This window comes from Mirounga leonina, unplaced genomic scaffold, assembly GCF_011800145.1.
Source record: "Mirounga leonina isolate KUSES-001 unplaced genomic scaffold, KU_Mleo_1.0 Mir_170, whole genome shotgun sequence".
NCBI classification, from domain to species: Eukaryota; Metazoa; Chordata; class Mammalia; order Carnivora; family Phocidae; genus Mirounga; species Mirounga leonina.
The window spans coordinates 42312556-42323055 of NW_023270433.1; the positions used below are offsets into that span (position 1 = coordinate 42312556).

The 10500-nt window shown below is 41.1% G+C and overlaps 1 protein-coding gene and 1 pseudogene across 3 annotated transcripts in view; one reads left to right on the top strand and one right to left on the bottom strand.

Moving 5' to 3' along the window:
• Positions 1 to 657, bottom strand: part of TEK (TEK receptor tyrosine kinase) — a 100219-nt gene extending 99562 nt beyond the window's left edge. For all 3 annotated transcript variants that reach the window (XM_035016521.1, XM_035016520.1, XM_035016519.1), the window contains exon 1: positions 114 to 657. In XM_035016521.1, the coding sequence (XP_034872412.1) occupies positions 114 to 165 (52 nt within the window). In that variant the 5' untranslated portion in view covers positions 166 to 657. The remainder of the gene's footprint in view (positions 1 to 113) is intronic.
• A 6178-nt stretch (positions 658 to 6835) lies between these two features.
• On the top strand, positions 6836 to 7173 carry LOC118018161 (annotated as a pseudogene).
• The last annotated feature ends 3327 nt before the right edge of the window (positions 7174 to 10500 follow it).

A 10500-nucleotide genomic window follows, 5' to 3' on the forward strand; every position in this document is an offset into this window, starting at 1 on the left:
ACAGCTGCCCCTTGTTAACCAGCACTAACAGCTGGTGAGAGAGCCCAGAATCACCAGCTCTGTTAAAAAAAAAAAAAAAAAAACTAAATTAAAAAAACAAAGCCAAACCTTACCAGAAAGGAGCAAGCTGACTCCATAGAGAAGTAAACCGGCTAAAGAATCCATGCTTCCCCAAATCTCTCCATCCAGTTTCCGCAGATGTGCATGAGGTCCCAAGGATCCTTTCAGACACGCAGAGGTTTGTGACTTTCCATTCGCATGTTCTACTAGGTCTTGTTTACAAGTCGGAGGCAAGAAGGAACAGCACAGAAGCGGGCTGTAACAGTCTCATTTCTGTCTGAGCACAGGGAGTTTTTAAGTTCCTTTTTCCTGTTTCCTTTGTAGATTAGGATGGGAAAGGCTGTATCTTAAAGGCATTTGGTATCAGCAGGGCTGGGGCCACTGCAAGCCCTATCCATCTTGCAATTCATCAAAACACTTCTTCTCTATTGCCGCTGCTTCTGCTGTTGTAGGGGTGGAGGAATTTTTGTTGGAAGTGTGGGTCCTGGTCAGCGTTTTCAGGAACAATAGGTATCCTCTCATAGGGGGGAAACAGAATAACAGACCTCCACCTATGGATGGTATGTGGTGATGACCAGCCCTTCTCGGCCTCCACCAGCAACACCGCCCCCCGGGTCCACCTGGGATCCCTGACAGAGGGGCTTTCGGGTATGGGGTGGGGAGGACTTTTTGCTTTTGTTTTCTCATTTTAACCCACATGGTTTGAATTGGGAAAGGAAGGTTTCCATGATGAGAGAACACAACCCAAAGGCAATTAATTTGGATAATTACCGGTGAGGTCAACACACAATGCGGCCACGGAGACCAGAGTCCAAAATGGTCAGCCTGTTTTCTTTCACACAGATGGTTTATTTGCTGGCCAAGAGCCCAAAAATACCCATGCTATTGGCTATAGCTTTAATTTTTATTAACAATTCATCTGAAGGTGATCTCATTTCTTAAAGCACTTAGCCTAGAAGGAAAGGAATTCCATGGTTATTGGCCAGTGGTGTTTCAGAAGCAAATTATATACAAAACTTTACAAAATAACCTGTGTCAAAACGTAATATAAGTGATTCAACTGGGATAAAAATAGCATTCATAAGAGCAGAGAGAGTACATAGGCCAAAAGGAAAATAGCCATTGGAGTAACCATACCTAAAATGAGATCAGAAAGCCTAAATTGATCCAGAAGATTATTTCTCCATAACACAAACTATGACTTCAGAATAGAGGTGTCAATGCTCTTGTTCATCACCCTGCCTTTGTGCCTGAGGAAAGAGCTATCTGCTCCTCCTTTGCCTGCTCACTATAGGAAAAGGCAGATGCTTGCTAGCCTTGCCTCATTTCTGCCCCAGGTTTTACCGCAACAGTGATGATCTTGAGAACCAATGGATGTTTCCAGCTGCTCGGGTAGAAAAGTGCAGGCTGTTTTCAAGCGGACCTGGGTTCAAATACTCAGCCACATGTTTACTTAATCTCTTTGAGTCTCAGTTTCAACAGCTGTAAAAGGCAATAATATCTCCAACATGGGGAGCACCTGGGTGGCTCAGTCGTTAAGCGTCTGCCTTCGGCTCAGGTCATGATCCCAGGGTCCTGGGATCGAGTCCCGCATCGGGCTCCCTTCTCTGTGGGAAGCCTGCTTCTCCTTCTCCCACTCTCCCTGCTTGTGTTCCCTCTCTCGCTGTGTCTCTCTCTGTCAAATAAATAAATAAAATCTTTAAAAAAAGTATCTCCAACCTGGGGATTTTTGAGAGGATTAAATGAGGTTGGCACAGTGCCTAATTCATAGAAGGCTTTCGTTAAATGTTAATGTATTCATTTCCTTGAGTCTTTCCATTCAGTCTCTGATTTCTGTCCCAAGCGATTCCTCCAGAAAGCCATTCTCTCATCTTATGAAACGGCTTTAAGTTTAGTGTTGTAAAGAACCAGGCTGGGAGTCGGGGATTCTGGGCTCTAGTCCCAGCTCTGTTTTTCCTGTGAGGACTTGGACGAGTCATTTCCCACTTGCAGGCCTCAGTTTCCTCAACTGTAAAACGAAGGATTTGTACTGGATGTGACTAATTTCCCTCCAGCTGTAACAGCTCATAGTCTAAATGACTAAACTGTCCCCTCACAGCATCTCCAAGTGGGTTTCTAGGTCCTCGCATCTGGGCAGTTGAGAGAAGACGCTAGCTTTGTCTCTCGGTCACTGCAGAACCTAGAGGGCACAAACATGCTCTATTTTAAGAACATGGTGGCTGAGCTTTGTGAGGTCCACTGGCCCCAGGCCATATGCAGCAGCAATGGAAAGCCTTGGAAATAAACAAACTCCAGGACCCCTGCCTCCTCAAACACACCTTCCTCTGTTTGTGCTTGATGGCCACACAAGGAAGTCTTTGCTCACATGCCCTCCTGTTGGCTAGTTCTTGTGGGCCAATGATGCTACTACCTCGCTTCCCTTTCTGGGTTGCCTCCCTCTGTTATTCAGAAAAGCACGGCAGTTTCATCTTTCCCCCATTATCCAGAAAGATCTACCCTTACTGAGAATTGTTAAGTCCTCTCTCTTTCCTTTACCCAGAATTGGTTTTTCACTCTGTAACCCAGAAATGCTGCTCCTCTTGGAAAAGGCAATGTTGCTCCATTATCCAAGAGCTATGTAGTTTGACCTCATCTTCCATGTAGTCCTCTCCAATGCCATCCAAAGTATTGATCCCATTGAATAAATACTGCTAGATTTCCTGAGCCTATGATTACATCACTAGTCAAAAGGCTGAGCAACTTTTCTCTGGGATGTCCGAATCTTTAGCATGTAAATTCCCAGTGAAAGTGAAGATTACTGGGACAAAAGTGGCCAAACATGCTCGGCTCTAACTTTCTGCCCTGTGGATATAAGAACATGAAGAACCAATCAAGGAACAATAATACAAGATTCACCAGGCGCTGTGGGGCCAATAGGTCAGCAGAGCTGACTGGCAACATCCTGGGAAGTTGCAAAACTGGATGGCATGCCAGAATTTCCAAGGGAAGGGAGAGGCCACTTCCATGTCTGGACAGGACTCTCCCCAGTACATAACGTATTAAGGAAATACCACATACTTGGACATGCCACAACCCTTCTCTAGAAAGCTGGCTGTGGCCATCATCTGGGCATCTCCATCCCCTGAAGAGCCTTGTTGGGGGCCAATTGGATCAGCTTGCCACGCTTAGCAGCTCGGTCCACCTGGAAAGGTTGAAATCATCTTCCCATCTTTGCCTGACTAACTCCTTGCTACCTTCTCAGGCTCAGAAATGTCTTCCCTGACTCCTCAATCCAGATTAGTCTCCCCTGTTCTTCTCTCACAACATCATGTCCTTTTGTTCGTGATGCTAATCACAACTGGTAATCATATATTTGTGTCCTTATCTTTTTAATGCCTCTTCCTCCCACCCCAAGTTGACTGTAATCTTCGTAAGGCAGAAGATATCTTATTTGCTGAATTCTCCGAACTGAGCACAGTGTTTCGCACATAGTAGGTCTTAAATAAAAATACTTCATGAGCTAATAAGTGAAAACACTTTCATTATTACTCATATACTCACATCTAGAAAAGGCTTTGGAGTTAGGCAAACCTAGTTCCGTGTTATAGCTATAATCGACTCACTGTATGACCTGGGCAATTCACATCTCTGAACCTCAGGTTCCTCTTTAAAATGAGGACAGGAGGCACCTGGGTGGCTCAGTCAGTTAAGCATCTGACTCGATCTCAGCTCAGGTCTTGATCTCAGGGTTGTGAGTTCAAGCCCCATGTTGGGCTCCATACTGGGTACAGAGCCTACATAAGAAAAAAAAGAAAAAAGAAAATATATATTGCTAAATACATATTTAGCAATATATACATAGTAACTGGCACAAGTAATATTTAATAAAGACTCTCTACAGATTCTTTCCCATTCACGGCCACCACTACCTCCCCTGGACTGTTATATAGAACTATTTGCAATGCAGAAATGAGGTCCCACAGAGTCTAAGTACTGTGCTCAGCTGTGGGTAGCAGAGGAAGTATTAGAATCTTGGTCTTCTGGCTCCCAATTTTTGCAAGTTTAATATATGACTTTTTTTTTTTTTTTGCATAGTTCATCTTTAGACTACAACATGCTAAAAAGTAGATAAAGAGAAATATAAAAAATATCATAAACACCAATAGGGTATATCCAGACCTTACGAGAAAGTATGTGAAATGAAACTTTTGAGAGATAATGGAAAAAGCTTGATAACACTGAGGAATGTAGTCACTTCTCATTGTGCTTCCAAAATAGTAATTGCTAATATCAGGACCTGTGAGCACTCTGCTGCCTTGCTCCAGGGAAATGAAAGGGAGCTTCCTCATGAGTCAAACTTACTCAGTTTAATTTTATTTTTCCAGACATACTTATAGCAGAACAAATAGAAAACCAAACCAGCAATGAGCAAACAAAATAAGCAAACAAGGCACTTGGCTAATTTGTTCTTTTCTATTCTCTGGTTTTTGCACCTAATATAGGAAAAAAATCTATAGAAAACATTACAGATCTTTGAGACAGATTAACAAAAATATCAAGGGACAATAAGAAATGTGAAGAGGTGTGAAGAGTATACAATGTTACTCTGAACTGGTTTCACATGTCTAGAGGTCAGTATCACAGATATGTAGCAAAAACCATAGATGCACATCCTTTAGCTGAGAAAATCCACTTTTAGGATATATCCCAAGCAAAAGTCAAAGATGTGCCCCAAAATGTATGTACAAAGGCATTATAGAAGCATTATTGACAATAATCAAAACATGGAAACAATCTAAACAGCCAACAAAAATGGATTATTTATATAAATCATGGTATACAATGAAATAGACAAATGTCAAAATGTGGTGGAAGCATACTGACATGACAGATGTAAAGATATGTATTGTATATTGTTGACTGGGATAAAAGTTTGAATAGTGAAATTTATACACCTACACACACACACACACACACACACAGGCTCCAATATATATGACAAATATATGCCAAAACGTTAAATATTATTGTTTCTAGGTTGTTGGAAAACTGATAATATTTATTTTCTTCTTTATAACTTTTTATAATTTCAACATTTTAAAAAATAATGAGCATATATGTACAAATGAAGAAGACTGGGGGAAATCCTTGAGACAGTTGACCCAGGGCAATAGGATGTACCTTAAAACACCCACTGGCAAATATGAAAAAGAATCCAAGTGAAGCTCAGCGTCCAGGAGGCGAGCAAACAGATTTTGGTGTTGGCTTCCCACAGGGTAGCCTTGGCATCATCCTGCCTTTTGTAGGGTTGTGGTCACTGAACCTCCAGTGTCATCACGTCTGGCTTCTTAAGGACTTTTGTGAACTTTTTTGTGAAGCCGTTGTACTTAACAGTGGGCTAGCAGAAAAGGAAGGGTCATCAACAATTAAGTCCTGGCCCTCCGCCAGGACACCACAATTAAAGTGGCAACACCCACTCTGGTCTAGAGCAGAGCTGATGGCTACGGAAAATATGGAAAATACCTGACCCTCCACGAACCTCATTTACTCTAAATCTTTTTTTTTTTTTCGTTTAGCATCTAAATGACAAGGACTATGCTTGAAGCTGTAGGAAGAGACGCAGATATAGAAAATGTAGTTTCTGCTTTTGAACCTCACAATGACACCATCCTAGCATGACAACAATGCATCAAAACAGGAAAAGTTAAATAACAAAATCAGGCATTGTGTGGTTAAATACCAAAGGGTGGTACTGGCAGTAAAATTTTTAGGAGTCTTTGCTTCAGCCCCCGAGGTTGCAGGGACTCTGTAGTTCATTCCAGATGATCCTGTGTTATTTTCTCAATGGCTTAAGGGAAAGAGTAACCAGGATCTCCTGCAACCACTATGAGACCAATATGCCACAGACAGGATAGACTGGGGGTATTTTTCATGACCCCCCCCCCAAAAAAAACCTACCAAAAAAAGACAAAAAGAATAAAAAAGAAAAAGAAACTTCTATTCATCCTTCACAATTCATATATCAAAATACAATTCATATATCACTTCATCTGTAAAAACTTTTTTCAGTTGGTTGTTCATGGTATCTAATAAACCACCCCATGACTTGGTGGCTTAAAACAACAAATACTTACATAGCTCATGATTTTGTGGGTCGACAGGCAGTTCCGGCTCGCCTGGACAGTTCTGATCTCACCTGGCCTCCCTCATTTGTCTCTAGCCAGGAATGCAAGTTTTCTTGAGGCCGTTAAATTAATTAAACAAGGAGCCCATTAGACTGAGATGGCTCTAAAGCTGGGTAGGCCTATAAGTAAACCAAAATCTAAGCCTGTAAACGCCTCAAGGTTGTGAAATCAAAACCCTCCCTAAGGACAACCAGTCATAGCCAACTAGGCCTTAAGCTACAGCCAATCAACAATTTTCTTACTTTGTTTCCTCCTTTTCTCTAAAAAAGCCTCTCCCCCGGTGGCTCCCCTATACTCCTGTGCGTGGAAGTGTTCCTAACCACTTCTGATCTGGTGTTGCCTGATTCAAATCAATTTTTGCTCAAATAAACCCTTAACATTCTTAATATGGCTCAATGGATCTTTTCACAAGGTCTAGGCACATCATTACTCCTGCCACATTTTATTGCCAAACCAAGTCACCCGGCTAAGACTAGATCCAAAAGCTGGAAACATAGACTTCACCTTTTGGTATGAAGAGTTATAAAGTTATAATGCAAAGAACAAGAATTCTTCAAATGAAGACTTTTGGTCATTTTTTTAAAAAAGTTAAGTTTGTTGGGTTCTGTGCCATGGCCCCTCTCCCGCGTGAAAATCTAGAGCCGCTCCTTCTTTGTCTGTGGCCTCTGACCCAGGAGCGGAGGGAAAGCTTCGAGACGACCCACCCCTGCACCCTCCACAGCCAGCTGGGGCACCTGCATCCAAGGGCTCCGGCAGGGGCCACGCCGACACCACCCAGTGGGAGGGGCTGGTAAACCAGCACTGCGGCTCCTGCTCCTACCTGAGCCACTTGGACCTTCTCAGCTCCTTCGCCATTGCGGAGAATGAAAGCAAAGCACCAGTCCGCTTCAACTTGATGGAGAAGGTGCTGCAGCCTGGAGGATGGCCAGCGCACAAGCGGGAGAACTGACACCTTCATCTTGTCACCGCTGTGCGGGAGCATCTCCCACAGAGTTCCTCCCATTTGCCATCATTCCCGCGTGTTCCTGCCCCAAGTAGACCGATTCTCCATGACCATGTTTCTCCTGCTTTCCTTGTACAGAAGGGCTTATACCAGGGGCGTCCTGCCTGACCTGCCTTCCTGGGGGAGAGCTTCTGGACCCTGAAGCAGTGAGATGGTGGAGAGAGCCTAAAGCCAGCAAGAGAGGGGAGAAGGCCCTGGAATGAGACGGGATTCGCAGGTTTGTTTTGGGCTCGTTGATTGTCGTTGCTTTTTCTGTAAAGTTCGGAAATTTTTCAGTCTCAAAAGAAAAAGTTACATTTGCTGAGATATTAATTTATATGCAGTAAGATTTACCCCCTTTTTAAAAAATTGTATAAAACACATAAAATTTAAATTTTAACCATTATTACATGTACATTGCAGTAGTGTTAACTGTATTTATCATCCAACAGATCTCTAGGATTTTTTTTCATCTTGCAAAACTGAAATTCTATACTCATTGAAAAGCAATTCCCCACCTACCCCTCTCCTCAGCTTCTGGCAGCCGCACTTCTACTTTTTGTTTCTATGAGTTTAGCTACTTTAGATATCTCATATAAATAGAATCATAAATTATTTGCCTTTTTGTGACTGGCTTATTTCACTTATCATAATGTCCAAGGTTTGTCCATGTTGTGGCATATAACAGGATTTCATTCTTTTTAAAGGCTGAATAATATTTCATATTACATTTTCTATATACATTCATCAGTTTATGGGCATTTGGGTTGCTTCCACCTGTTGGCTATTGTGAATAATGCTGCAATGAACATGGGTATACAAATATCTCTTTGAGATCCTGCTTTCAATTCTTCTGGATTTACATACCCAGAAGTGGGATTACTGGATAATATGATATTTCTTTTTTTTTTTTTTAAGATTTTCTTTATTTTTAGAAAGAGAGCACACATGAGCAGGGGGAGGGGTAGAGGGAGAGATAGAGAATCTCAAGCAGACTCTGGGCTGAGTGGAGCCCCACGTGAGGCTCATCTCACCATTCTGAGATCATGACTTGAGCCGGAATCAAGTCAGTCACTTAACCAACTGAGCCACCCAGGGGCCCCAGTAGTTCTATTTTTAATATTTTGAGGGACCTCTGTATTGTTTTCCATAGCAGCTGCAGCATCTTACATTCCCACCAATAATGCACAAGGGTTTCAATTTATCCACACCCTTGCCAACACTTATTATCTTAGATGGTGGCCATCTTAATGGGTGTGAGGTGAAAATTCATCCATTTTTAAGTGCATAGTCCTAGGAGTTTTGACAAATGCATGCCTTTGTATAATCACTACTCCAATCACCCCAATTTCCGTCACCCCAAAGGTCCCTTGGACTCCACTGCAGTAAGTCCCCTCATCTAACCAGCAGCCCCAGGCAATCACAGACATGTTTTGTCTCTATTATTTTGAGGTTTCCAGAATGTCATATAAAGGAATCATATATAGTTTTTTGAATCTTGCTTCTTTCATTTGGCATAATTTATCTGATTCATTCATGCATTTGCATGTATGAGGAGTTTATTCCTTTTTGTTCCTGAATAGTATGCCATTGTATGGACATACCATAATTTATTTATCTATTCACTATTTGGAATGTCCCTATAATTTTATTCATCTGTATAACTTAAGCTGTATATTATTTGCATACATGTATTTTTTGTAAACGTGTTTTTCATTTCTCAGGTAAATACTGGAGACTGGGATTAGTGGATTCTAAGGATTATATACTTAATTTTATAAGGAACTGCTAAACTTTTTCTGTTGTGGTTGTAACATTTTGCATTCCCATTACCAACACATAAGAGTTCTAGTTGCCCTATATGCCCTATATGCCTAAGTGCCCTAGCACTTGGTTATGTCAGGTTTTAAAAATTTTGTTTTCTAGCTATACACCAATAGGTGTATAGAGATAACTCATTGTGATTTTAATTAGAATTTCCTTAATAACTAACAATGCTGAACATCTTTTCATGTGTTTATTTGCTATTATCTTCTTTAGTAAAATGTTCAAATTGCCTATTTTTTAATTCAGTTGTTTCTTTTCTTTTTGGGAGTCTTAGGAGTCTTTTTTAAAAGATTTACTTATTTATTTTAGAGGTGGGGGCGAAGGGGAGTGGGGGCGGGGAAGGGGCAGAGGGAGAAGGAGAGAGAAACCCAAGCAGACTCCTTCCTGAGCCAGAGCCTGAATCAACAGGGGGCTGGATCTCAGGACCCTGAGATCAGACCTGAGGCCTGAGCAGAAACCAAGAGTCAGACACTTAACTGACTGTGCCACCCAGGTGCCCCAGGAGTCTTGGGAGTCTTATATGTCAAATATGTGATTTGTAAATATCTTCTCGCAATCCGTGGCTTGTCTTTCTATTCTCTTAACATTGTGTTTTTCAGAGGTAAAACTTTTAATTTGGAAAAAATGCAATTTATCTTTTTAAGATCTTATTTTATTTATTTATTTATTTATTTATTTATTTATTTATTTATTTATTTGAGAGAGCACAAGCAGGGGGAGGGACAGAAGAAGAGGGAGAGAGACAAGCAGACTCCCTGCTGAGCAGTTTGCCTGATGCAGGGCTCAATCCCAAAACCCTGAGATCATGACCTGAGCCAGTCAGATGCCTAGATGACTGAGCCACCCAGTCTCAGGTGCCCAGGTGCCCCACCTTTTTCTTTTATAAACATTGCTTCTGTATCTGTATTTTTGTATCTTCTTTTACAAATATTTCTTCTGTGCCAAACATAAGGTCACAAAGATTATTTTCTATGTTTTCTTCTAAAAGTCTCATAATTTTTTTATTTTGTTCACTAATCCATTTTAATTTTAATTTTTGTGTAAGATGTCAGGTAAAAGTTGAGGTCTATTTTCTTGCATGTGAATGCCCAACCATTCCAGCACCATTTGTTGAAAAGACCATCCTTTCTCCATTGAATTTGCTTTGCACCTTTGCCAAAAAGCATTGGCCACAAATGAATTGGTATATTTCTAGACTCTCCATTCTATGCCATTAATCTCTATGTCTATTCTTTTGTGAATACTGTGCTGTCTTGGTTACTAGAGCTTTATAGTAAATCTTGATATCAGGTAGTATAAGTCCTCCAACTTTGTTCTTCTATTTCAAAATTGTTTTAGTTATTCTAGTTCCTTTGTATCCTTCTGCTTACTTTGGATTTAATTTGCTCTTTATTTTTTTTTTAAGATTTTATTTATTTATTTGAGAGAAAGAATGAGAGACAGAGAGCACGAGAGGGAAGAGAGTCA